The 26,840-nt window shown below is 39.8% G+C and overlaps 1 protein-coding gene across 1 annotated transcript in view; it reads left to right on the top strand.

Moving 5' to 3' along the window:
• Positions 1–26,840, top strand: part of LOC109923761 (dyslexia-associated protein KIAA0319-like) — a 104,874-nt gene that overhangs the window by 69,657 nt on the left and 8,377 nt on the right. Inside the window, exons 12-19 of the mRNA XM_048613041.1 lie at positions 3,210–3,333; positions 8,861–8,993; positions 11,410–11,555; positions 13,885–14,036; positions 18,283–18,421; positions 21,352–21,511; positions 23,577–23,719; positions 25,491–25,613. Of these exons, the coding sequence (XP_048468998.1) occupies positions 3,210–3,333; positions 8,861–8,993; positions 11,410–11,555; positions 13,885–14,036; positions 18,283–18,421; positions 21,352–21,511; positions 23,577–23,719; positions 25,491–25,613 (1,120 nt within the window). The remainder of the gene's footprint in view (positions 1–3,209; positions 3,334–8,860; positions 8,994–11,409; positions 11,556–13,884; positions 14,037–18,282; positions 18,422–21,351; positions 21,512–23,576; positions 23,720–25,490; positions 25,614–26,840) is intronic.

The following is a 26,840-nucleotide window of genomic DNA, read 5'->3' as shown; positions in this document are numbered from 1 at the left end:
TGATATTAATGATTCTTCTTGGAAGATGAAGAAAGTAAATCTTCTGCTTGAGCTTGTGCCGTTTCATCATCTGACTCTGATTTGAAACTACCATAACAATTTATTCCCAAACCTAGGTTGGCTTCCCAATATGAATATATTATTTTAAGGGCTCATTAATGAGCTCAAGTGAGGTGTTATTGCTCATTAGCTTTTTCATTATTTATGTCTCCTTGGAAAATGTGCTGGCTTCTGCTGTCTGAACTTGCTTAAGTGATGATAGGAATGGAAGACACTTATGCCGACAAAGTTGCAGATTCTCATCCTGTTAACAATATCAAGCAATTCTCTTATGCCAGCATAGCTAAATCTCAATGGATTCTGTCTTCTTTCTCAGCTCCACCTTGTGTCTAGGAGGCCCTGTGAAATCTTTTACTGGGTTGTCTCTTGACTGCTGTGCATTATCTAACATCTAACATGTTCACTATCATGTGGTTCCATGATCGGCTGTTCCTTGAACATTTGTTGCATGATTGGCTGTTTCCTGGCTATTTGTCTTGATTGTAACTAGTTAAAATACTTTGAAGATGATTGAGGTCAAATCAAGTGCTAATGTTTAAGAGTGATAATTCTTGTTTGTGAAATTGATGTATGTTCTTTATCTTACTGAACTACTGCCCTTGTGTTGCAAAATTGTGTGTAGCACATCTTCATTCTTTAGAGCTATACCTTATGCATCATGTAATTGTATTGTTGTAGACTGTAAATAGTACTTCTTCAGCCATAGTAGATTATTTGATAATATAGGGACACTTGCCCCTGTATCAAGGTTAAAACTAATGAGGTGTTCATTGACATAAATATCTTCTTGCCAAAACATTTGGCTTGGATCACCTGTTATCCCTAGGTACCTTTGGTTTTCCTTCCTTTATAGCCTGTTCTACCTCATAAACTTCTTCATGTGAGTAACTGTTTGACTTTATGATATTCTGCAAACCTTTATTAGTCCTGCCTCTACATGTCTTCTAGAATTGACTTATTGTTTTACAGATACAGCATTCTATTTTAATTGTTGGGCACTGTTTGTTTCTGTGAAGTTTCCTTGTTCCAAAGCATTGCTGATCTTTAGTAACTGCTGTATGGCCAACTCTCTGTACTGGCTTCTCATATGTGCTCAATGCTTTTGATACCTTAAGAACCAATTGGATTCTGCTGATCTCCTGTGAATAGATTGATCCTCACCTCTGAGAACTGATCTGTGTTGCTTCTGGACTTCTTCACTGACCATCTGAATAATTGTCTTCAAAGTCAAATTTTCCTTGGACTGTAATTAATCTGACAAAACTCGTCAATAATTCCAACAGCCATTCAGTCCATTATGAATTCTGACAATGAAATTATCTATGGATTCCCCTGGATACTGAACTCTTCTGTTAAATCCTACTTTGCCAAGAATCTTACTTGTTCTGAGGTTAAAGTAATTGTCAAAAGATTGTAGAATTTTATCAAAAGGATATATTGCTTACTTTAAGCCATGGCAAACTGTAACATGATCAGCTATACTCCATATTTAATACAAATAGTGTTTACTTGTTCAGCTTCTGATTAAGCATCTAATTTGGAAGCAATTATGTACCTTAAGGACTCTTTCTCCAAGATGTTTAATATTGTGGTCTATTTGGCCCACCTATGAAATTGGATTTTTTTGGCAGTATTATTTCTGCTGCCTTGTCTTCCGAGAATCACTGCTTGTTTCCTTATTTTGATGGAGTTTAATTCTGCTGTTTCTTAATTATTTTTGCTTTAAAGGATTTCAACTCTGCATTTTACCTGTGCTGCTACTTTCTATGGGCTGTAATGGAGGGTTTTCCCATGCCTATGTAGCCATAATAGAAGACTAATGCCTTCTGCAAGTAAAATGGAAGATTCTATCATTTCATGGCCAATCAAATGATTTATTCATTAATGCTGTTAAAAAGAAAACAAATGTCCTTGCCTGTGGCTTTTAAGAAAATCTTGTTCTGTTCGTAGTTTTATCAAATTATTCCTGGTCTTCATAGCTCTATAAATTAATTTCTGTTTTCTTTAATAGACTTTCCTAAATGATTCACTACTGCAACCTTACACTTTTCCCTGGATGACCCCTGTCATCTGTAGGGTTAATTAATAATTGAATAAATTCTTCCTGCCTTTACCATGATTTAAATAATTGATCTCTTACTTTCTTCTGTGGACTCAATAATCTCTTAACTTTCTTTTTTCAATAGCCTTTGTTTGCTTAGATTTCTAAATTGCTCCAATATCTCTTTAATTCTGATCTTATGACACTCCCTGCAGCAAAGCATCTTGTGCTCCAGTTTATCCCAACCTCTCTTCTTGATAATTTTAAAGTGAGGACTCAATGCCACTGATTCTTCAACAACAGGAAGTAGTCTTTCATTGTGTACTATGTTCAAACCTTTCATAATTTCTCAAACCTTTGTTAGTCACCATGCAGGCATCTTTGCCTCAATAGAGATGATTCCAGAAACACAAGTCTTTCTTTGTAACTGTCAATATTGGCATGCATATTACCAAAAGGATGTTGAAACTCTAGAGAAGATGCAAAAAGATTCACAAAAATGGGAAGGATACCACTATCAAATGAAGACTGAGTAGCGATCCGATAGAGATCTTTATAATTCTAAAATAATTCAAAAGGGTCAGCATGGGTAAGATGTTTTCACCTGTGCAAATTCTAAAGCTATGTGCCATAAGTATAAAGTGGTCGTTGATAAATCAAATAAGCAATAGCTTTACTCATAATAGTGTGAATTGGGCATTTGCAGCAACACACAGTGGTTGAGGCAAGTAACATATGTGCATTCAAGATAACTAAAGCAAGTACATGAGGGAGAAAATAGTGGATGACAATTTTCATGGAATGAGATGAAATAAAGTAGGAGATGGCTTGTGTGGAGCCTAATACTGGCACAGATACATTTGGATGAATGTTCTGGTCCTGTGCTGTCGAAATTTGATGTTATTATAAACAGTTTCCCATCATTGTATATTTAGCACATGGAAGTGGGTAAAACTGCACACAATACTCTTTGTTGTGATCTCACTAATGTGTATAGCTTTATCATTACTCTCGTGCCTTCATTTCAGCATTTGTTTAGCGAAGCTCAGGACAGCTTTACTGTTGTACGTCAAAACCTAGACTTGTAAATTGCAATTTTTTTGTGCAGGGTGTGCGGACACCTCACCTCCAGTTGTCTGCAATGCAGGAAGGGGATTATACATTCCAGCTGACCGTTACAGACTCTGCTGGGCAGCAGTCCTCAACTGAGGTGACAGTCATTGTCCAGCCTGGTGAGTATCCAATAGAAAACAAATGGCTCACATTGAAAGCCCATTGAAACCCATTGAAAGGCAGCTTAACCCCAAAAATCTGAAACCAAATTTTTTCAGAAATGTTGTTCTCATGTTGCATTCTTGGACCTTTGAAGAATTTTGCTAGTTAACATCCTGAAGTGTTGTCCTGGTGAGAAATAGATAAAAGTGCTTTAAACTAACTTGGCAGCAATGTGTTGGCCAAGGAAGAATAACAGAGGAGGATACTAAGGGTTGCAAAATACTTAGGGATGCAGCTGACACTAAAATTGACAATAGTCAGTTAATAGGTGAAGTCAAAATAGGGGAAGGAAGGAAGGAAGTCAAAAACAAAGTTACCGATCACGTATCTAAATCCATAGAGTATAGTAAATGAGGTTGAGAAGTTACAGATACAGATTGTCGTGTGGAATGATATTGTAACAGTGACAGAGACCTGGCTCAAGGAAGGGTAAGACTGGGTGTTAAATATTCATAGATATAAATCATTAAGGAAATAAAGGAGGAGGAGTAGTAGTATCGGTTAAGGTTGGCTTGCAGTGCTTGAGAAGGAAGACGTCTCGGTGTGTTCAAGGACAGAGTCAATTTGGCTAGAGCTATGGAATAAAAAAGGTACAGTTATATTACCTGAGATAACAAGGTGCAGAGCTGGATGCAGAGCTGAAAATTTCTGAAGAAGCGTCTAGGCCCGAAACGTCAGCTTTCCTGCTCCTCTGATGCTGCTTGGCCTGCTGTGTTCATCCAGCTGTACACCTTGTTATCTCAGATTCTCCAGCATCTGCAGTTCCTAATATCTCTGAAACAGTTATATTACCTGGTGAGTCTATAGACCACAGGCTAGAGAATGGATGCAGAGGAACAAATCTGCAAGGAAATTACAATAGAGTGCCAACATTAGGATATTGGTTGTGTAGGGGGCACTGTTGCATTGTTGGACCTGGTTCTTGGAAATGAGTCGGGCCAAGTGGATCAAATGTCAGTGGATGAACATTTATGAGTGTCATCTTTGCATCATAAGGTTCAGGATGAAGTTGAAGAATGACATGCAATAATCCAGAGTAAGAAAAATCAGTTGGTGGAGAGCAGTCTAAAATGGGGCAAGAACAGAACTGAGCAGGATTGATTGGAATAAGATGTTGGTGAGAAAAACAGTAACTGTTTTCAGCTTACAAAATTCCAAGCTCTCTACTTTCATAAATCTTCTGCAACAGCAATTACTTAAATTTTTAGAAGTTGAGCCAGTAGATTTCTTAATGACAAATATTTCCAAAATGATGAGGCATCTTGACTTAGATCTTGACTGAACTGTCACAAGAAACACGTTTCAATTATTCCAGCTGACATATGGTTTTCAAGGATCTCTACCAGTGACCTTTGTTTTTCCAATTAGGAAAAAGCATCAAGATATGAACTGGTGAGGAAGTCTTCTTTTGTTGCATTGCTATCACAGTTTGTAAATGTCATTGAAACAAGCAAAAAGTTAATTAGGCTAAACGTTGTGTGTTCGCACCCCACATGTGCGTAAGGCATCGAAACCGACTGGATCTCTGTGCATACAGGCTACCGACAGACTGGCAAACCTTCAGCCTGCAACAGGTAGTAGCTTGTAAGTTGTAAGATAATGACATTGACTTGACACACTGTTGTCTTCTATGTCATTTCCCAGTTCTTGGCATGTAGGTATGAGACAAGATCAGGGGTAGGCTATTTTCCCCCATTAACCTTGTCACGCCATTCAGTGAAACTGTAGCTGATCTTGACATCCACCACTTTTTAAAAATATCCCAGTAATTTCCAGCAGAATTTATATATCTGAATTTAAAAGGATGTTAAGAAGATACATGCAATAATTTTTAGTCCAATTGTGCATATTTGCATTCAGTGCACATCATGGTTCCTAGTTTGAAGACAGGATATGACCACATGCTTGACAGCAAAGTAAACATCTCACATGTCATATATTGGATTCACCTTCAGAAGCAGCTCAATCATACCAGTTCCAATTTCGTGCAGTACTGCGTGAGGTATAAGTCATTGCATGGGTGACAATTAGCCAGCATAGCCTTCGTTGGTCACTCAATCAGGATACAAGCAACATAATCATGAGTCATTAATGCAAGTTACTTTTGTTAGATGAGATTAGGGAATGGAGCTAAGGTGGTTAAGTGGAGTTACAGATCACCCATGATCTAATTGAATGGTGAAGCTGACTTGAGCTGCCAAATGCTCAATTTCTGTTCCAAAATCATAGCTACCAGGCAAAGGCAAGATAAAGCTGAGATCCAATGGGGTGCCATTTGCTCCAGGAGCACCTGTAATGCCATGAAGTTAAAATATTATGAACAGGGGCATAAAATAACTAAAAGATGAATAAAATCTTTTATATGAAGAGGGTTAGAGGAGGTAGAAGTCATCCTTCAGCTATAGAAAACTTTAGTCAAACCATGCGAGGAGAAGAATGAGCAGTTTTGGTTACCATACCTGAGTAAGGATGTATGTGCCTTGGAGGAAGTGCAGCATAGTTTATCTGGATGGTACCTAGGCTAAGATTTTCAAAGGGTTAAAGGCATGATTGTGGAGGTTGCTTCCAGGCCATGTTCTGATTTTGGAAGTGTTAGTGTGGGAATGGAGTATGGAGTGCACTTGCTGAAAATTAATGGAAATTAGTAGAAATTAAAGTCTGTTTTTGCAATGGGCTTGAACAGTCTCTGCAAATCCATGCACCATTGTCAAGTTCACGTTACGGTGAAAGTAAATTTCAGTGCAGTGTCTTTGAAATCTGTGGGGACAACCTTTGCTGGCCCAAGCACTGGTCCCTACCTAGTTGTGCAAGGCTGCTGTAGATCTTGTTGAACGTCCATGGCTTTCCCAGGAGCTGCCTACTCTGATAAGACAGTAGTTCACTAGTGTCCTTTAGGGAAGGAAACTGCCATCCTTACCTGGTCTGGCCTACATGTGACTCCAGACCCACAGCAATGTGGTTGACTCTTAACTGCCCTCTGGGCAATTAGGGATGGGCAATAAATGCTGTCTTGCCAGTGATGCCTTATCCCGCGAATGAACAAAGGAAAATAAAAAGTATTAGAATCAAACTTGGAGATAACATTCCACTCCCGGACATCCCAGATGTCCTCGTTTTTCAAGGAGCACAATTTCCCCTCCACGGTGGTCGAAAACGCCCTTGACCACATTTCTCGCGTTTTCCGCAACTCATTCCTCACACCCGCTCCCCACAATAACAACAAAGACAGAATTCCCCTCATCCTCACGTATCACCCCACCAACCTCCGAATTCAACACATCGTCCTCCGTCACTTACATTAGGGACAAGCAACAAATTCTGACATTGTCGGCAACGTTCACGTCCCTTGGAAAAAATAAAGAAAATCCCAAAAAGGACTGGAGACATTTGGAACTGTTTTCCACAATGACAATGAATGATAGATCGATTGTCAATTTTAAATCGGAACAAAAACAGAAGTTGCTAGAAAAACTCAGCAGGTCTGGCAGCATCAGTGGAGAGAGAAACAGAGACCCTTCTTCAGAACTTCCAAAACATTAACTCTGTTTATTTCTCCACGATTTAAAATTGGACATTGATGTATTTTCATTACCCAGAAATATTAAGGGATGGGGAAAAAGGCAGGTCTATGGGATTAGGGCACAGATCAGCCATACTCTCATTGAATGGTCGAGCAGGCATCGGGGGCTAAGTGGCCTATTCCTGTTCCTATGTTTCTTTAGAGCTAGTACAGCTAATGCCTGTCTAGTTAACCTGAAACCTGCCTTTCAGGCTTGCTGCAATGCACACTTCTGGGATGGCATATGGAGTAACATGGACAACTAGTACCTTCATATCCAACTCTGTTCCACAGGAATCAGCACAGTGGCTTAGTAGTTAGCACTGCTGCCTCACAGCACCAGGGACCCAGGTACAATTCCAGCCTCGAGCAACTGTCTGCGTGGAGTTTGCACGTTCTACCTGTGCCTGCATCGGTTTCCTCTGGGTGCTCTGGTTTCATTCTGCTGTCTAAAGATGTGCAGGTTAGGTGGATTGGCCATGTTAAATATAGCCCTTAGTGTCTGGGATATCCAGGCTAGGTGGATTAGCCATGGGAAATGCAGGTTACAGGGATAGGTTAGGGCGATGGATCTGGGTGGGATGCTCTTCGAAGGGTTCTGTGGATTCGATGGACCAAATGGCAAGCTTCCACATTCTAGGGGTTCTATGATCATGAAACAGAGTGCTATGCTGCTTTCTCAGACAATCATGTCCATACAATGGGTTTCCCTTTCTTTTGTCGATGACTCCTTAGTCACTTAAGCAGCCTTTTACAACACTGGAGGTTATGCTCAGCTACAAAATCAACTTGTATTTGTGAGGCACCTTAAGCATAGCAACAGTTCCCACAGTATTTCCATGGAGCATTACCTGGTAAAATTTGACATTGAGCTCTATAAAGAGATGTTGGGACAGGTGACCCGAAATACCACCACAAGGTAGGTTTTAAGGAGCGTTTTAACCAAAGAGAAGTGAAGAGGTTTAAGGAGGGAATTTCACAGCTTGGGGCCCTAAAAAGTTGAGACAAAGCCTCCAATGGAAGGAAATCAAGGATATACAAAATTCTGGAATTGCAGAAATGCAGAGTTTTTGGAGAATTGTAGAACAGGAGGAGCTTGTACAGATAGTGGCAGGGGGTGAAATTTGTGAAAGAATTTAAATACAGTGAAAACGTATTGGTGGACCAAGAGCCGGTGTAGGTCAGCAAGCATGATACAGCATTGTGGACTGCCCTAATCTAATGCAACCTTTGCGCCCCACCCATCCTTTCATATGCCTACAAGAATATCCTGTGGAGAAATCAAGGATGGACAAGTATTTTAGCAATGTCTCTTTTTCACTGTGCATTATGTGTATATAGAGTGGATTTTCAATGTAACTCCTCAAATCATTGGAAGGTTAAAGGCCAGTTTCAAATGATTTAGGAGAAGCAAACTTACCACAATAACAACCGAGTTTCCTTAACAGGTGACTTTCACAGCCAGAAACAGTTGCAGTTAAAAGACAAAATATATGAAGGTGAAAAATATAGGACATGATGTTCTTGCGGGTTACAACTGCAGCTGCTTATTTAGATGTTGAAGAGAATTATTACTGGCTTTCCATGGACACGGAAAGACTTCTTTAAAAAATGATTCTGCATTTCTTGTTTCGCCCTTGGCAAATAATATACCTACTGTTTTTTGTTTTTGAACCAGCCTTCCCAAAGTTCTCTGAAAACTAATACAGAGCTGCCAAGAAAGACTGAAAATGTCAAACTACAATCCACTGCAATAATTCACACTGTATTGTTAAAATTGATTAAATAAATTGTACCTACACTTCATGTGAAATGTCATGAATTGTACTCCGGATAAGTCTTGCTTTAAGACAGTTGCTGTAATTTGTGCAGTGTGTCTGTAATTGGTCCTTTGATATTTATTGCGTTATTTTCCTTTGGTGTAGAGAAAAACAACCCTCCGATAGCAATTGTGGGCCCTGACAAAGAATTAATAAGCCCGGTGGAAAGTACTACTTTGGATGGACAAGGGAGTAGTGATGATCAGGGTATTATCTCGTATCATTGGGAGAAGATCAGGTAATTAACGACAGGAACAAACATTTTGTCTTTTGGTGCTTTTTATCCAGCTTTCAGCTTGGTGGTAATTTTTATTTTTACAAACTACATCGGTGTAAATACCGTCATGTAGGCCATTGGGCAGCTTGACACACATGGATTTGGAAATCACCAAATTCTTTATTATTCGTGGATTATTACTGTAGAGCTCTGAAAACACAAATACTGCTACAGTCATTCATCTTTTAAAAAAATATTTAACCAAGGTTTTTAAATTCATTATGGCATAGAAGGAGATATTAAGCGCACCTGAAAACTAATACAGAGCCTAATAAAACAACTACAGAATACTGAAGTCAAGCTGACTTCTGTTGTGCAGTTCAGTCAATCCCCATTTCCCTGTTCTATCTCTGTAGCCTTTCGAGTTTATTTCCTCCACATGCTGACCTTATCTGCTTCAGAAATCATTTAATCTTCTTTGTTTCCATCACTCTCTTCGTTTGCAGGTTTTTCTTGTTCTGTTACAGTTGAGTTCCAATCAAGTGTGGTCTGTCAATTGAAATAACTGTCAGCTGAAAATTCAGACAAACGTAAAATGCTCTTAAGTTGAATTATAATGTCAGACAGCACCAAAGGAAGCCAGTCTGCCTATTGGACCTGTGCTGGTTCTTTGAAAGAACTCTCCAATTAGTCCCTGCTCTTTCACCGTAGTGCCACAAAATTGTCCTTTTCAGTTATGTACCCAATTTAATTTTGTCAGTTTCTGTTGAATCTATAACCATCAGCCTTTCAGGCGATGAATTCCAGATTGTCATAACTGGCTGCATTGATGGGAAAAAAAACATCTTCCCCTTATTACTTGCTAATTATCTTAAAGCTTTGGTTTCTGGTTACCGACATTTCTGGCAGGAGAAAGTGCTTCGGCGTATTCATTTCACCAAAATTCTTCATAATCTTGAACATATTAAGTCTGCCCTAACCCTTTTGCTACTATAAGGAGAGCAATTGCGGATTCTTTAGACTGTACACAAAGTGAAGTTCCTCACTCATGTTACAATTCTGGTCTGTCTCCTCTGCATTAAAACTACAAGGCTCCAGATTACTTTTTTAAAAAAAAATGAGAGTTGATGGTAATACTTGATAAGTCAGATCCTTGAATGAAATTTGGCTTGATAGAATGTAAGTTTAATTTTTGAAGTTGGTTACCATGGTGATTTGTTATTTGAACACGTGCATAAGGCTGTAGATGTTCTTTAACACAAGAGTACAAATTTATTCTGCAAATGGGAAAAGAAAGCTTTTCAGATGTATTTAAGTCAATTTGAAAAAGTCTTAACATCGACAACAAAAATAAATTCAGCCTTTTTCATTGCAATATCCTTTTTAGCTGCTGAATCCTAGAGAAATATCACTCCTATTTTAACACCTTAATTTCTAAATTAACTGACTCTTTCCAGATTTCTTCCTTGGATTGTTGAAACAATTTCAAGATTTCTTTCTAGTTCAGATGGCCTAAATCACTTTTCAGTTCTGACAGCTTGACAATTTCAACATAAACTTCTACAGCTTAAAGATTTTACAAACTAATCTACCATTCTGCTAGGTTGAAACCGCACCGAAAATCAAATCTTCTCGCTGGGATGGTTTTTTTGTATGCCATAAACACAGCAATGTAAATATTTCATCAGTTGACACACAGGTATCTAGCTATGTACATACCAAGTCATATCTTTCCTCGGAATAGATGTATTTTGGGTCCCTTTTTCCCAATGACTTTCTGACCTCTTTTAAAAATATATTACAGAACTAAAACCCATCTCATGTTGCTGCTTCTATGTTAAACATCCAAATTCCCAAATAATGATCATACATTATACAAGTATATCATAAAACTATTGTATATTAAAATTCTAAATATGGCATATATTCATGGCCTTTCCAGTAATCAGCAATTAACCAGTGTGGAGTTGGCAAGTTCTTTGGAACCTGCCTATTTGGTATCCAGCAGTCTCAGCTATTACTGAATGGTAGGACACTGGTCTGATAGCACCACTTTGAAGTTTTGAGCACATCATCTAAGCTGGCAACCCCAGTGCTGTAATGAGTGCATACTACTGTACTGTTGGCAGTGCCATCTTTTGGATGTAATGTTAAACCAACTCTGCCAACACTATAGGGTGGAGGTAAACACTTCTATGCCACTGTTTTTCAGAGAAGCTGGGCAGTTTCCTGACCAATATTTATCCTTTCTGTCAGTGAAAAACAAATTGTCATTATCACTATTATATTACTGTTTGTTTGTGCTTGCTATGGACAAATTTGCTGCTGTATTTCCATCATTACTGTTGTAGCTCAAGGTACACCATTGGCTGTAATATGCTTTGGGATTGCTTGTGGCTGTGAAATGCACGATGTAAATGCAAATTCTTTATTTCAGTGGCCCTGATGTGAAAATTGAGGACAGTGATAAGGCTGTGGCCTCAGTGATAGGGCTTCATGTTGGGACGTACCAATTCAGGTTGACTGTCACTGACCAGCAAGGTCTAAGCAGCTCAAATACAGTGGCAGTCACCATCAAAGAAGGTCAGTCAAGTGTAATCACATTTCAGCTATAATTGACTGTCCATGCATTGCAAGTTTCCAGTGTTTGAATTGAGTATTGAATTTTTGTTTAATTCTTCATCTCGTGATACCGTGGGTGTTTTTACAGTACCTGTCAGCTTACTGTGGTAAAGAAAAGTCATTATACCACTAGCTGAGATGGCCAGGCAGAGATTTTTTGTTTTTATGACATCCTGATGTTAATCCTTCAGTTTGCTGCTGTGGTGTAAGTAATAGTAGCAGTAGAAGATCATTCAACCCTCTGACTCTACTGCACCACCTGGCTGGTCTGATCTAAGCCGCAACTCTACTTTTCTACTGTTCCCCATAATGCTTACTTTATTATTTTTCAAGAATTTATTTGCTTCCGTATTGAATATTTTCAATGAGGCATTCTCCACCTCTCTCTAGGGTGGAAGATTTCAAAGATTTATGACCCTCTGAAAGAAGAAATTTATCCTCATCTCCATCTTAAATGCCTTCACCTATACTCTGAAACAATGCCTCCTGGTTCTACATTTCCTCATGACAGAGTAACATCCTGTTAGGATCTGCCTTTTTAAGCCTCCTCATAATCTTATCTTTCATTAACAATGGCTGTCATTTTTCTAAACTCCAATGAATTTACGCCACAGTAGGGGTGACACTGATGTAGGTGTACTAATTCTCTGATGTCATTCATTCAAATTGCATACTGCTGCTGGTAGAATTTTTAATTTAATTTCTTAAAACTGTTATTGAAAGTTAGTCTTGTTCAAGATTACTGTAAAAAATATTCTCAATTGTTATAGAAACTCATCTGTTCACTAATGCCCTTTAGGGAGGGAAATCATGCCACCTTTACTTGCTCTGGCCTACATGTGATTCCAGACCCACAGCAAATCTTAACTCCCTCTGGAATGTTCAGTTCAAGGGCATGTAGGGATGGGCATCAAATGCTGGGCTTGCGAGTGACATGTGCATTCCGTGAAAGAATAGAAGAACCTGCTCAATCAGTCCTCAGATGACAACCCTAGGAATAAACCTAATGAAGCCTCTCAGATCTGCCTCAAATCCAAATATATCCCTCCTTAAATAAGAGGGAGGACATTGAGTTCAGTACTCTGTGGTCTCACCAACTCTGTGTACATTTATAGCAAGGGTACAAAGTCAGTCTCTTCACACACTGTTAAGCACAATGAGAGAAAACTTAAACCCAAAGAAAGGTCAGGTGGGAATTATTTATCTTTATTCGTCCATGGGATGAGGGCCTCGCTGGCCAGGCCAGCATTTACTGCCCATCACTAATTGCCCAGAGGGCAGTTAAGGGTCAGCCACATCGGTGTGGATCTGGAGTCACACGTAGGGAAGACCAGGAAAGGATGGCAACCAGTTAAGACCAGGAGTGATTCCTGGTCAGTCATTCCTTCCCTAAAGGACATTAGTGAACCAGATGGGTTTTTCCAACAATCGACAATGGATTCATGGTCATCATTAGACTCTTAATTCCAGATTTCTTTTTTGAGTTCAGATTCCACCATGTGCATGGCAGGATTCAAACCCAAGTCCCCAAAACGTTATCTGGGTTAACAGTCCAGAGATAATACCACTCGTCTCACCTAAATGAGTCATGTTAAATGAAAATAACAAATATTTTAAATAGTGCCTTCAAGTTATTGTTAAAAACTGCACAAGCTTCATTCTCTGATCAGCTCCAAGCTTTTCCATATTTTGTTTGATAAGGTTAGAAGAACTTCCATATGTTGCATATTTTATAGTATATACTGTATATGAGTAAACAAAATCATACACAACCACATTCCTCACACTATGCACAGTATGCATGAGTAAAGACCCCTTCAACTGTTCCTTATTCTCTTTATTGTAACTATTACCCAAGGATACATTTTTGAAGCTGTGCTTCTAAATGAGATTTTCACTTGTGCTACTGTTACTGTCTGGTTGTAATTCTCACCCTGTACCTCTGCTGTCAAGTACCATGTCCAACATAATTGATATTCTGTGCTCAACAGAAGACTCAAGTCTATTTTAGTGGTGAACTCACCTGTTGTTCCATTTTCCGTGTTGCAGGGTGAAAATGATTTGTGTGGTATTGGCAGAAAATTAATTTCAGATGCACGTTGTATTGGACTTTCAGTCTACTTGAATAAGGAAAGTTCAACAAAAGTGCCTAGAAACCTTTTGTACACTACCAATTTCATTCTCGAAAACTTAATTTATAAACAGAGAAATTTATAACTGACTGTTTGCTCAAATGATCTATCAATGACATGTGAAGACTGATTGATTGATTTTTGTATATGTTTTTAAGAAACAAATAATCGTCCTATAGCCTGTGCTGGAGGTAACCATTTTCTGACCTTGCCCAATAACTCTATCACCCTTGATGGTTCCAACTCCACTGATGACCAAAGCATCGTATCTTACCTTTGGACACGGGATGGGCAAAGTCCTGCTGCAGGTGTGAGTATCTAATTTGTACTACTTTAATCATTGTGAACAGTTGCATAACTTCACCTATTCTTTAGTTTTTTACCTTTGGACAGTTCTCTGTATTAAAAGGCAAGGGTGCATTTCTGTGTTAAACTCTTTGAATCAAACAGGGCAGATTTGATTTGGACTGCTAAAGTTGTGGCATTTTTCAAAGTGAAATCATCATTCTCTGTGATTGGTGGTGATACGCTACAATTTATTGGTGTCAAGTTAATGTGGAAATGCACATTACGTGCATGCCATAGCCTGGAGTTGTACTTAGTGATGATAGTGGCTTAAAGTTGTTTCCACCACATGGCTGATGAGGAATCTCTCCTGCTTTTACTGGCCACCATTGGCGTGTGTTGAAGGGTTTGCAGGTTGACATTCGACCTGTTTGTCTGTGCTTTGAACACTTCCTCCTTGGCCATTGAGTCCTGGGGTGAGACTTGAACCTGGAGTTTTTGATCCCGAGGCAGTGATGGCACCCACTAAGCCACAAAACCACTAGGCATCCCCTAATTGATGGAATTAAATATTTTTCAGTGTGTTGGTCACAAATTAATTCATTGGGTATTGTACCAAATTTACATGTAGAAGCCAATTGCCACAACACTACCGTGTCATGTTTTATTAGTTCACTAGTTCCCTGGCATCTAGGGTGCAATGGGTATCATTCAGATATCACACTTTTCTTTGGCCCAAAGTATTTTTCAAGGGGACTTTCTGCCTTATCGAACATAGATATCTTTCTGGGAGCTGCTTAAATTCTCTCTGTCCTGAGACAATGGACGTCAATTACTGGTCATGGCTACCTGTAAAAGGCCCATACCCATTGTGACCAAGGCCCATACCCATTGTGACCAAGTAGATGTTGAAACCAGAAATCCACCCAATCCCATGGCATGGGTGTATCTCCTGATGAAGAAAGGAAAGGAACTGGAATTGGTAAATTTAGAAAATGGAGAATCATTTTTCCTTGATATTGTGTTGTGCCTTGGAGATGTGCAGAGATGACATACACCAAGGCTCTAAGTGTGAACAAGAGTTTTATTCAATGCTTTGAAATGCAAAAAAGTCGGCAGCTGCCAGTTTACTTTCAGGTTCTCTTTCTTTGTCACTACATCCTTGGCTTGACTAACAGCAGACAGCACAGAGAGCAATCAACAGATGCACACAACAAAATCACCAATCAAGGAGCATTATCAAATAAGATATGAGCCCTAACCACATGATGATCAAACAGATACTTAAAAAATGGCCTGGTTTACAAAGATTAAGCATGCCCTGTATTTTCTGCTTTTAATTAAAATGTTTGGTTGAATTATTCTTATTTCATATTTTAACATCAAAAAGATGTATAGAAATTAAACCACGAATTTGGGCTGTTTGACTCCACTTTCTGTGTCAACATTTACCTTCCATATTCTAATCATTTACTTGTCGCATTTCCATATCTTTCTCTCATTTTCCTTCATTTACCTATCCAATTAAGTCTTCATTGACAACGTATCTCTCCTCAATCATGAAATCTACGGTCATGTTAAAGAAGCTTCCTTTATATTCTAAACCTTTTCTAATAATTTGATAAATCAACTTAATTTACATGCCTATGGAGATGCATATATTTTGTTGTCAGCAACTTAACATTGGTATATCATGAACCCACAGATAAAAACATACTGTGCTTCCATTGCAAAACTTGTGTTGATTCGTTGGAAACCTCTCCACATAATTCAGTCTTCACTATCATTTGATCTGCGTTTCTAAAGATTATGTTTTTTTTGAACTACAAATACTTTTAATAGCGATTCCTATATCCAGAGAAAGAAGCACAGATTGCCCCTGGCAAGTGGCAGGTTTTAGAGCTTGTGGCATGTGGGGCAGGGAGATTTCCAAGCTACAATAGAAATTCTCAGGCCCCATTGAGGGCGAAGTCAACCCTCCCCTCTTACTGACCCCCACAAATCCTGGCAGCATTAGCATTGGAAGGCACTAGCAAGTGTGATCCTGGTGTAACTGCCAGGCTTGTGCCCTTGCAGCCTTTCAAGATCAGCTACAGTTTCCTAAATCTTTCAGTTCCTGGTGCCCTAATATAGGGAACGAGAACGATAATAAGGTCAGTTTAAATAGAAGTTAGCAACACTAGATATGCAATATAATATTTATAGCCTCTTCAAACTATAGTCCAGTATCCATACAGCATTCAATTTCTCTTCTCTTATCTCACAGCATAATTGCCTCATCTGTTTCCCGTGCCATTTGTAATTGCCTCACAGTTCTGTTGAATTTTTTACAGGTAGTTGAAGAGCACAGAGGTTTGGCATAATCTAACATCTGACTCATCCACCTAAATTAGGCAACTTTTAGACTGATTTAGGAGTTTGGGCCCAAGGTTTCACACAGATCACTCTGCTGTGAGCACCACTGAGCTTTACCAACTAACAGCATGCTTCTAAACTTTAACTGGATATGCAGAGCACATCAGCCTGCTTTAAAAAAAAACAAAGAAAACTTGACAATGCCTGTGATCCTTTATCAAATTAAAAAAAAAACTCACCTGAACTGAAAACTTGCCTTTCAAAATGCTGCCTGAAACCATGTAATCCTGGGATTTTTAGTGTTTTCATTTGATATTTGTAATGTCTGTATTTCCTCATTAATGTGGATATTCAATGCAATTGAGTAAGCCCCAAAACAAGAATACTTGGTGAAAATTCGAGGTCAGCTTGACAATACAACCATTTCATGGCATTTGATCAATTTTCAAGATCGAATACAACTACTTAAACACATAAACAAGGATGTCACAATGCTGGGTGGGAGGGTGAGCTCAATGATGGAGAATCCATTGGGGTATACTCATGATGAAACATTCACCAATCCCTGGGGCAAAACACTTCCAAGGATTCACAACCCTCTGAGGGAAAAAAATTTCTCCTCCTCAAAGTTCCCTAATCCCAAGACTGTGGCTCTGTGTTCTCAATTCCACAGCCAAGAGGAAAAAGCTTTGTGTCTACTCTGTCAAACCCTTTAAGAATTTTGCGCTTCACTTAAGTTTTCCAAACACAATTTTCTCAGCCTCTTGTCATAGCATGACCTTTTCACCCCAGAAACAAAAGAAGACCACCAGAAATAGGAATGTGAGTAGACCAGTCTGCCTATTTGCCATTTAATACAATCATGGCAGATTTGACATTCCTCCTGTCCATTTTCCTGCCCTTTCCCCATAACGCTTGATTGTAATCTATCTATCTCAGCCTTAAATATACTCAAGGACTTTGGGTTCTCTAAGTCACCTAAGTCATATTGATAAACCTTCATTTTGCATGAATCTCTCTGCTTAGAAATGAAGACCAAAAGTGTTCCAGGTGTGGTTTCACCAAATCTCTATTCAATTGTAGCAAGGTGCCTCAGTGGTTAGCACTGCTGCCTCACAGCACCAGGGACCTGGGTTCGATTGCAGTCCTGGGTGACTGTCTGCCTGTGTGGAGTTTTCACATTCTCCCTGTGCCTGCATCGGTTTCCTCCGGGTGATCTGGTTTCCTCCCGCAGTCCAAAGATGTGCAGGTTATGTGGATTGGCCGTGCCAAATTGCCCGTAGTGTTCAGGGATGTGCAGGCTAGGTGGATTAGCCATGGGAAATAAGGGGTTACAGGGGATGGGTGGGTCTGGGTGAAATGCTCTTTGGACGGTTGGTGAGGGCTCGATGGGCCAAATGGCCTGCTTCCACACTGTCGGGATTGTTTGATTCCACAAAATCTTATACTCCATTCTCCTTACAATAAAATTAAATCTACCATCTGCTTTCCTAATTGCTTGCTATACAAAGGCACTGTTTTAATGTGTTCCATGTATGAGAAGTCCAAATCTCATTGAACTTAAACATTGTGAAATTTAGTGGCTTTTTAAAAATATTGTTTGCTTTACTGTCTTTATCATCAAAGTAAATAATCTCATACCTCCTCTAGGTTACATGCCATGTGTCATTTTGTTTCTCCCTGGGGTTTTGTTTGGAATTTTTTTTAGCAAATAGAAGATAAACTGCAGTAAGGCAGCTTAGAGTTAAAGCAAAGAGGTTCTACTGTCAGGCAAATTGGACTAAACACATGTTATGCCTTTAACAGCTTTTAATCTGATCGAAATCTCTTTAGTCCAGGCTTTTTATGTTTGCTTTTTTAGTAAGTGTAAAGCGAGTAATGATGATGAACTCTCTTTATCTCTCTAACTAACACAGGAGGTAATGCATTATTCAGACCATGAAGCAAGACTGCAAGTAACTAACCTTGTGGAAGGGAAGTATATTTTTCACTTGAAAGTCACTGATGCGAATGGGGAGTCAGACACAGACAGCACCACTATTGAAGTACGACCAGGTAAGATGATAGAGTGTTTGTGGACCAGCAATGTTAAATGTGGGCTCTTCCTTGAATTCCATTCAAATCTCAGCCCTGTGCACCAGCCATATGTAGTCTTAAAACCCCTGTTCCAGACAAAATTAACCAGAGTCTTCACTCCTTATTGTAATCCAATTACAACTGCTGAAACTGTACATAGACTTTGGGTAAGGGGCAGGAAAGAATTCTAGCCAAAGTATCTCAACGTCTAGTCTTACAAACAAGAGTGTAGACGTAGGAGCAAAAATGAGCAGTTTGGCCCAGCAAGTCTGCTCCGCTGTCCAATGAGATCATGGCTGATAAGAGAATCCCCAATTCCACTTTCCTGTTTTTTCACATAACCCTTGAGTCTCTTATTGCTAAAAATCTATCAGTTGTAGCCTGGAATATACTTAATGATCCAGCCTCAATAGCCACCTGTACTAAAGAATTTCGCAGATGCACTATTCTCTGAGAAAGACGTTTCTGCTCATCTTTATCCTAACTGGGCGACCCTTATTCTGACATTATGCCCTGTAGTCCTAGGCTGTTCCACAAGGGAGAGCAGCTTTTCTGCATCCATCATGCCTGCCCCCTTAAGAATATTATATATTTTAATAATGTTGCCTCTCATTCTTCTAAACTCCAATGAGTACAGGCCCCAACCTACTCACCCCGTAGTAAGAAAGCTCCTCCATGCCTGGGATCACCTTCTCTGGGTGGCCTCCAATGCCAGTATATCTTTCCTTAGATAAAGGGTCCAAAACTGTTCACAGTATTCCAGGAGTGGTCCGACTAGTGCCTAATATAGTTTTAGCAACAATGAAGGAATGGTGGTATATTTTCAAGTCAGGACATCGTGTGGCTTGGAGGGGTACTTGCAGGTGGTGGTGTTCCAATATATTTGTTACCCTTGTCCTTCAAGCTGGAAGTGGTCATGGGTTTGGAAGGTGAGTCCAAGGAGCCTTAGTGAATTTCTGCAATGCATCTTATGCTTGGTACAGACTGCTACCACTGATCTTTAGTGGATGGAGCAACTGTTTGTGTAAGTGATGCCAATCAAGTGGGCTACTTTGCCCTGGATGGTGTCAAGTTTCTTAAGTGTTGTTGGAGCTACACTCATCCAAGCAAGTAGGGAGTATTCCATTACACTCCTGACTTATGCCTTGCGAACAGGATTTGGGGCTACAGAATTTATTTGCTACAGGATTCCTAACTTCTGACCTGTTCTTGTAATCACTGTATTGATATAGCCAGTCCAGTTCAGTTTCTGGTGAATGGTAATTCTCAGGATGTTGATATTGAGAGATTCAGTAGTGATTACACCATTGAATGTCAAGGGGTGGCAGTTAGATTGTCTCTTATTGAAGATGGTCATTGCCTGGCATTTGTGTTGCGTGAACGTTACTTGCCACTTTCAACCCAATCTTGGATATTGTCCCGGTCTTGTTGCATTGTATATGGATTGAAACACACATTATGCAATTAATAGTGAATCCCCACTTCTGACCTCATGGTGGAGGGCAGGTCATTGATGAAGCAGCTGAAGATGTTTGGGCCTAGGACGCTACCCTGAGGAACTCCTGTAGAGATGTCCTGGAGCTGAGATGACTGAACTCTAAAAACCACAACCATCTTCCTTTGTGTTAAGTATGACTCCAACTAGTGGAGAACATTCCCCCCTGTTCTATTGACTTCAGTTTTGCCAGAGCTTCTTGATATCATACTTACTCAAATGTGGCCTTAACGTCAAGGGCAATCACTCTCAGCTCACCTTCCATAGTTGAGCTAAAGCTGTAATGAGGTCAGGAACTGAGTGATCCTGGTGGAACTCAAACTGGGAATAAGAGAGCAAGTTATTGTTTGATAGTACTGTTGATGACAACTTCCATCATTTTACTGATGATTAAGAGTAGACTGCTGGAGAGATAATTGGCCAGGATGGATTTGTCCTGCTTTTTTGAGTACGGGACTTACCTGGGCAAATTTCCACATTGTTGGGTAGATGCTAGTGTTGTAGCTGTACTGGAACAACTTCGCATGTTCTGGAGCATAATCTTTTGTATATTGCTGGAATGTTGTCAAGGTTCATAGCCTTTGTAGTATTCACTGCCTCCAATTGCTTTTTTACATTACATGGAGTGAATCAAGTTGGCTGAAGACTGGTATCTATAATGCTGGGGACCTCTGGAGGAGATAAGGTAGATAATGCACTTGGCATTTCTGTTTGAAGATTGTTGTGAATGTTTCAGGCTTATCTTTTGTACTGATGTGTTGAGCTCCCCCATCATTGAGAAAGGGGATATTTGTTGAGCTTCGTCCTCTAGTGAGTTATTTAGTTGTCCATCACCATTCACGACTGGATGTGGCAGGACTGCAGAGCTTAATCTGATCCGTTGGTTATGGAATCGCTAAGATCAATCACCTGCTGCTTATGCTGTTCAGTAAAAAGGTTCTTTGTTTTCGTAGCTTTACCAGGTTGACCCCTCATTTTTTGGCCTGGTGCTGCCCTTGGCATGTCCTCCTGCATCTTTCCCTGAACTAGGGTCAGTCCCCTGCACTTGACAGCAATGGTAGAGTGGGGCTTGTGCCAGGAGATGAAGCTGCAGATTATTTTGGACCCAGGACCACACAACGTTAGCTGGATCTGTGGATTGCTAGTCCAGTGACAATACCACTTTGCTACCGCCTCTCCCTGATAGAGCTAATGAAGTTAAAATGTTAGTGTCCCTTTCATAGCATTGAAAGACCTTGGGTAGCACTGAAATTGCACTAATATCTGAGAGAAAGCTGAGGGGCACAGAAGGTGCAGAACCAAATCACGATGTAGAATGTTTATTTCCCCTAACAGATATCCATTTATACCGTAAATCGTATTATTCCCTGTTCTCCAATGTCTAACTTAATGCTTGTGTGCATGTGGCTGACAGATCGTAGGAAGAATGACTTGGTGGAGCTGGTGCTGCAGGTTGGAGTGAGCAGTCTGACTGAGCAACAGAAGGACACTCTGGTGCGACAGCTGGCTGTGCTGCTTGGGGTGCTCGATACAGACATCAATGTTCAGAAGATTCAGGCACATTCCGATTCCAGGTAATTGGGCTCATAATTCAGGAGCCCGGCTTAGAATTTCTAGCATTATTTATTGTGTGCACATTTCTGAGTTCATTCTCAGCATGTGGGCATTACTGGCACAGCTGATGTTTATCTCTAGTTGTCCTGGTACAGTTAAGTGGCTTGGTTCACCACTTTAGTTGGGAAATTAAAGAGGTAACCACATTGCCAGAGGATCAAAGTTACATACAGGCCAGAATAGACAAGGACACAAAGACTTCTTACACATCTTTCAGAAGAGAGCTTACTGCTATCTAAACAAGCAATGGCTATTTTCATTATTTGCCTTACATGTATCAAGGTTGTTGATATATTCCTCTTTCTTTGGAACCTCATCCCTTTCACAGTTCAGGTGATATCAACAGCTCATGTTGGGGGCAGAGGACCTATGTAGCTGACTGCCAGGCCAAGACTCAGATCTTGAAAACACCACTTACTCTATTTGACTGTTGATTCCAGAAAGCAAGAATAGTACTGGAGCTAATCTTTACTCAGTCTGAAATTTATTCACAAAGTGAAGCAATACAAACAGAATTCAACTCCAATCCCAATTTCACTGAGAATCCTCTCAAGTGAAACTCCAATTATTGCCCTCTTTCTGGGGAAAGTGTCACTTAACTTGTGACATAATATGACACCTCCAGAGCAGAGTGGGTCTTGAATTCTGGCTGAGAACCACTACACCACAAGACCCTCACCCTCTGCTAGGCTGTAATTAAACACAAAAGATATACAATTAACATTGACATGGACTGATCCAGGTTTCTTAGTCTATAGGAAGTGTTAAGGACTGGACCAAACCCCCTCAAAACATATCAAGGAGATAGACCTTAATGTTTACCTTATTTAAAGGCAAGTGTAAAGTGCTGTGTTCCAGAAATGATTCAATTGGTCAAATTACTAGGCTTTAAAGAAAACACATACCACAGTTAAAATACAAACAAAAAAAGAGGGAATTGGCATTGCTTTAACTCGATTGAAAGACTTAATAAAATAATATGTTATTTAACTATTACTCATTAACTGTTCCAATGTAGCAGCATCCCATAAGCACACCCTTGGCAAAGGCAAATTCAGCAAAACAGATTTCTCTCACTTGCAATCTCCTGTAGTCCAGGAGAAAGCAAAAACCAAAAGCATGAATCTAGCAGCAGAGAGAGAAAACTCAAGCTTTTTGCAGCAGCAGAGAGAGAATTGTATCTGGCTGCTTCAACTTCAAAAATACCAACTTCAACAACTGAAAGCAAAAAGTAAAATCTTGCATCTGTGTGAGCCTGACTCCACCCACTCAGGCTTCTTTTGTCTAATTTTACAAAAACCCAAAGCATTTTACTGTCCTTTCCATGGAGCAGACATATCAGTACCAGGTTTACAACACCTACCTTCAAGAGAATCAGGACAGAACAAATCCCTGTTAAAGGCACATTTTGTCACAGAAGGTACAGCATTAGAATGATAGAGATGCCATTCTGTGGGCCCTGCCTCCTCCTGAGTAGAAGACCAAGAGTGGACTGGGCAGAACCTCTGTAGTCCCCAGCCAAGTGCCTCAGAAGACCAAGGTGTTTCAACCTATTCTGTTCCACCCCACTACCCTCAAACTTGCTGGTTTTCATCTAGCTTTTCATACTGGAACTGTGCCCCTGCTTGTTTAACATTCAGGATTGATAGTTAATATTTATGATACTTTATGAATCCTATCCCAGTTTGATAAGGGCGCGTGAAGTGGAAAATCAGTTCATCTCTCAGGCATGATTCACTTAGAGGATTGTGAGTGCTTTCTCTTGGGAAATACATACCCTGTAGCCTTTCTTTGTTTTAAATACAGCAAAACATTGGGTTTGTGGATAGGAGTTTGTGTCTTGTAAATTGTTCTTTTGCTGTCTTTGGAGATTAGGTTGACAGACCCCTCTAATGATGAACAACTGTTCCATTATTTGAATTAAAATTTATGATAATAACTAAAGGCTTTCTTCTGCATGTTGGACAGTACGGAACCATCTTTATTATGTCATTGATTGATGGCTTTATATTGTGTGTTCTGCAGTACATTGTTGACATTCTACGTTCAAGGTGGGCAGCCGTACAAGGTGTACAAAGGTGTGGATGTGGCCAGGAGTTTGCAGAAACAGCTCATGAGAGAAAAAGTGGACTTCCTGCTTTTTAAAACTCTGAGGATAGATACGGTTGGTGAGTTGCAATTTCGTCACAATTTACCTTGTTGAATGGTTCCACTTATTGAAATCCCATTATAGGATCAAAGTCTTATTAATAACATGAATATAAGTATATAACATTCCTTGAAGACTGACATAAGTATGATATTGACTGTTGTATCAGTGGAGTCTAGTTTTATCTGGATGTATTGCTGCATTTGCCCATCAATCAATCATCTTTGTCCCCATGTTTACAAAGGGTTTTAATTTGAGCGAATTGATAGTGGTCTCTGCTATTTTCTTTTCTACATATCTTGAATCTTCTTTGTTTTCCCATCAACTTTTCCAATTATAAATTCTTACATTTAAAACCATATTTGAAAGAGGTTTATAATGTTACTTTATGGGGGGGCATTAAATTTGACAATTACACTATTTCATCAGTGCAGATACTGAATCACTACTGTTGGTAGGTGAAGTGGCAAGTTTCAACTGCAAATACCAACTTTGGAATTTATAACAGATGTTAGCAAAAGGATGTCCATTTTAAAGTACTTTGTGCATGTTTCAGGGCCTGAGGGTATGGGCTATCCTTTTTTAAACTCTTCTTTTTTATTTTTACAAGCACCTCCAGAATGCATGACTTAAGTCAACCTACTAGTTTGCACAAAACTGTCCTTTTGCCATACCAAAGTATGGGTGCTGGAAATCTGAAATAAAAACAGAAAATGGTGGAAATGTGTAGCAGATCAGGCAAGGTGTATGTAGGAAGAAACTGAATGAACATTTCAGATCAATTACTAGCTTTCCTTTAGAAACTTCATACTGAGTTTAACTTGTTAGCTGATACTTGCCCAAGTTCCACCTAAATTTGTTCCCAATTTCTGTCAAAAGCTGAATTTCGAAACTATAAGGGAATTCCAGCTCTTATCCACTTTCACTCAACTACTAACATTAGGTGAATTGGCCTACAATTGATCATTGTAAACCGAAGAGATTTTAATAAAAGACAACTGCCACAAACAGTATTGCAGTTCACTGGTGCAATGATATACTTTGTTGAAGTTGTTAGATGAAAATTGAATCCATTAGTTCATTGCTTAGCAGATGGACCTGTATTAATGGCACAGAATGAGAACTTGGTTGGAACCTTCTACAGACAACGGGGCTTTCAGCCTCTGGCTACAAAGCTAGCAAGAATTCTGTGTTGTCTCTTTTCGAGAAGGCCGGCAAAATCTTGTTGCACTCGGGTATTGAACAGGATAGCAGTGGACCTTTCCCATAACCAATAGATCCCAGGCTGGACATGAATGATGGTGGGGTGGGTGACCATGAGGTGGGGACCATGGGATGAGGTCCATACAAGGGCATTAATTGGTTATCTGTGGGCCTCAATTGGCCCCAGCCGTATTGGGGGTGGGAGCATAAAGATGACAGATTTCCACCTGCTAACTTTCAGTTTGAATAAATGCCCCCCGAAACTCACCACAGGGGAGGACAGACATTCCCATCCTTTATATTTTCCCAGTTCTGGTTGGAAGAGAGTTAAAATAAAACCGAGGATAAAGCAACATCCCATACCATACATCTTAATGGTTATTTGCTTTGCCGCAATTTGTCACTCCACGCTTTGTAACGCAATAATCCTGTTCTTTCTCATATTCCATTGGTAATGGTCTGTGACAACAGGAGATGCTCCATGAATTATCTGGTTTTTAAACCTTCCAGTTTTAATCATGGGTTTCATTAAAAACATAGTTAAGGATTTGCGGATAATGACCTTTCATGGCCTGTTCTGTTTGCAGTCTGCTTTCTGAAGTGCTCAGGTCACGGGCACTGTGACCCATTCACTAAGCGTTGTGTCTGCTACCCATTCTGGATGGAGAATCTGATACAGCGTTACTTCGATGATGGAGAAAGCAACTGCGGTGAGTAGTTTCACTTGAAAGCATGGGTGAGCTGTTATATAGCTGACGCTGAAAGAAGTCACGCTTTGTCAAAGGATTTTGTCTTGCACTCACATGAAAACGTTTTGCAAGAATATACATTAAATTCTCATACATTTCATGAGAGTGCTGATTGGTCGAAAAGTGGACTCTGATTGGTAGAGACATAGCCTTGAAGAATGCTGATTGATAGTGAACAGTTAGGCATTGTTTAAATTTGGCTGTGGTCAGGGCATTGCAGTAATAAATGAAACAGCAAATATCTATCACCTGTTTTGTTGAGTTGAAATATCCTGATGAGTGCAAGATGAAGAGCTTTGACAAAATGATTCAGAGATAGTAGGAACTGCCGATGTTGGAGAATCTGAGATAACAAGGTGTAGAGCTGGATGAACACAGCAGGCCAAGCATCAGAGCAGGAAAGCTGACGTTTCAGGTCTGGATCCTTCTGTATTACTGGTGCCAGAAGTACAGAAGGAGTTAGGAACTAATTGTTCTGTAAATATGTTCGTCGGGTGCTACATTTACTGTGGCATTGCAGTTGTGTGCTAAGTGACAACGTATCAGTTTACTTGTCATGCAGACAGTAGGAGGACATCCATCCAATGAATCTCCAGCATTTAGAATTTGTAGTGCATTTATCTCTAACTTATGGGAACTAGAGGACATACCATGAGCTGAACAAAGTTGTCAACATATAGTCCTGGATGAGTAACATGTTCCATTCAGGACAACACACATGAGGGTAGATTTTTGTACACACCACCTGGGTGCTAATCTGTTAAGGGGCACCTACACCCTTTACAAAACCCACCTGCTGTTTGTTCCATTGCAACTAATAAAAGTGAAAATCTGCACCTTGATGTCTGGTCAGTGAGCTCTCATTGAGGGCTGCATTTAGAGCCACTGCAAGTTCGAACTAGAATGGACATGGCTGGTTGATTCCCTCAACAGTCGGGAATGGAGACCTCATTGGAGTAACAGAGTGACAGGTTTATTACATTGTGATTCTCTACTCAATACATTGTGCTGAGAAAATAACCCTGCTTTTATTGGGAAACTCTGTTCACATAAAACTGTCTATGATCTAAGTCCTATTCGATCAAGCAACTTGGGTTGATTTAGAGGTGTCAGTTCTCACGGTGTTCATAGCTATGTATCAAAGGAATTAATATAACATTCTATTCTGACAATTTCTCATTTTCAATT

Source organism: Rhincodon typus, chromosome 2 (assembly GCF_021869965.1).
Source record: "Rhincodon typus isolate 14 chromosome 2, sRhiTyp1.1, whole genome shotgun sequence".
NCBI classification, from domain to species: domain Eukaryota; kingdom Metazoa; phylum Chordata; class Chondrichthyes; order Orectolobiformes; family Rhincodontidae; genus Rhincodon; species Rhincodon typus.
The sequence above is the reverse complement of the archived record's forward strand: the minus strand, read 5'-3'. Positions and strand labels throughout refer to the sequence as shown.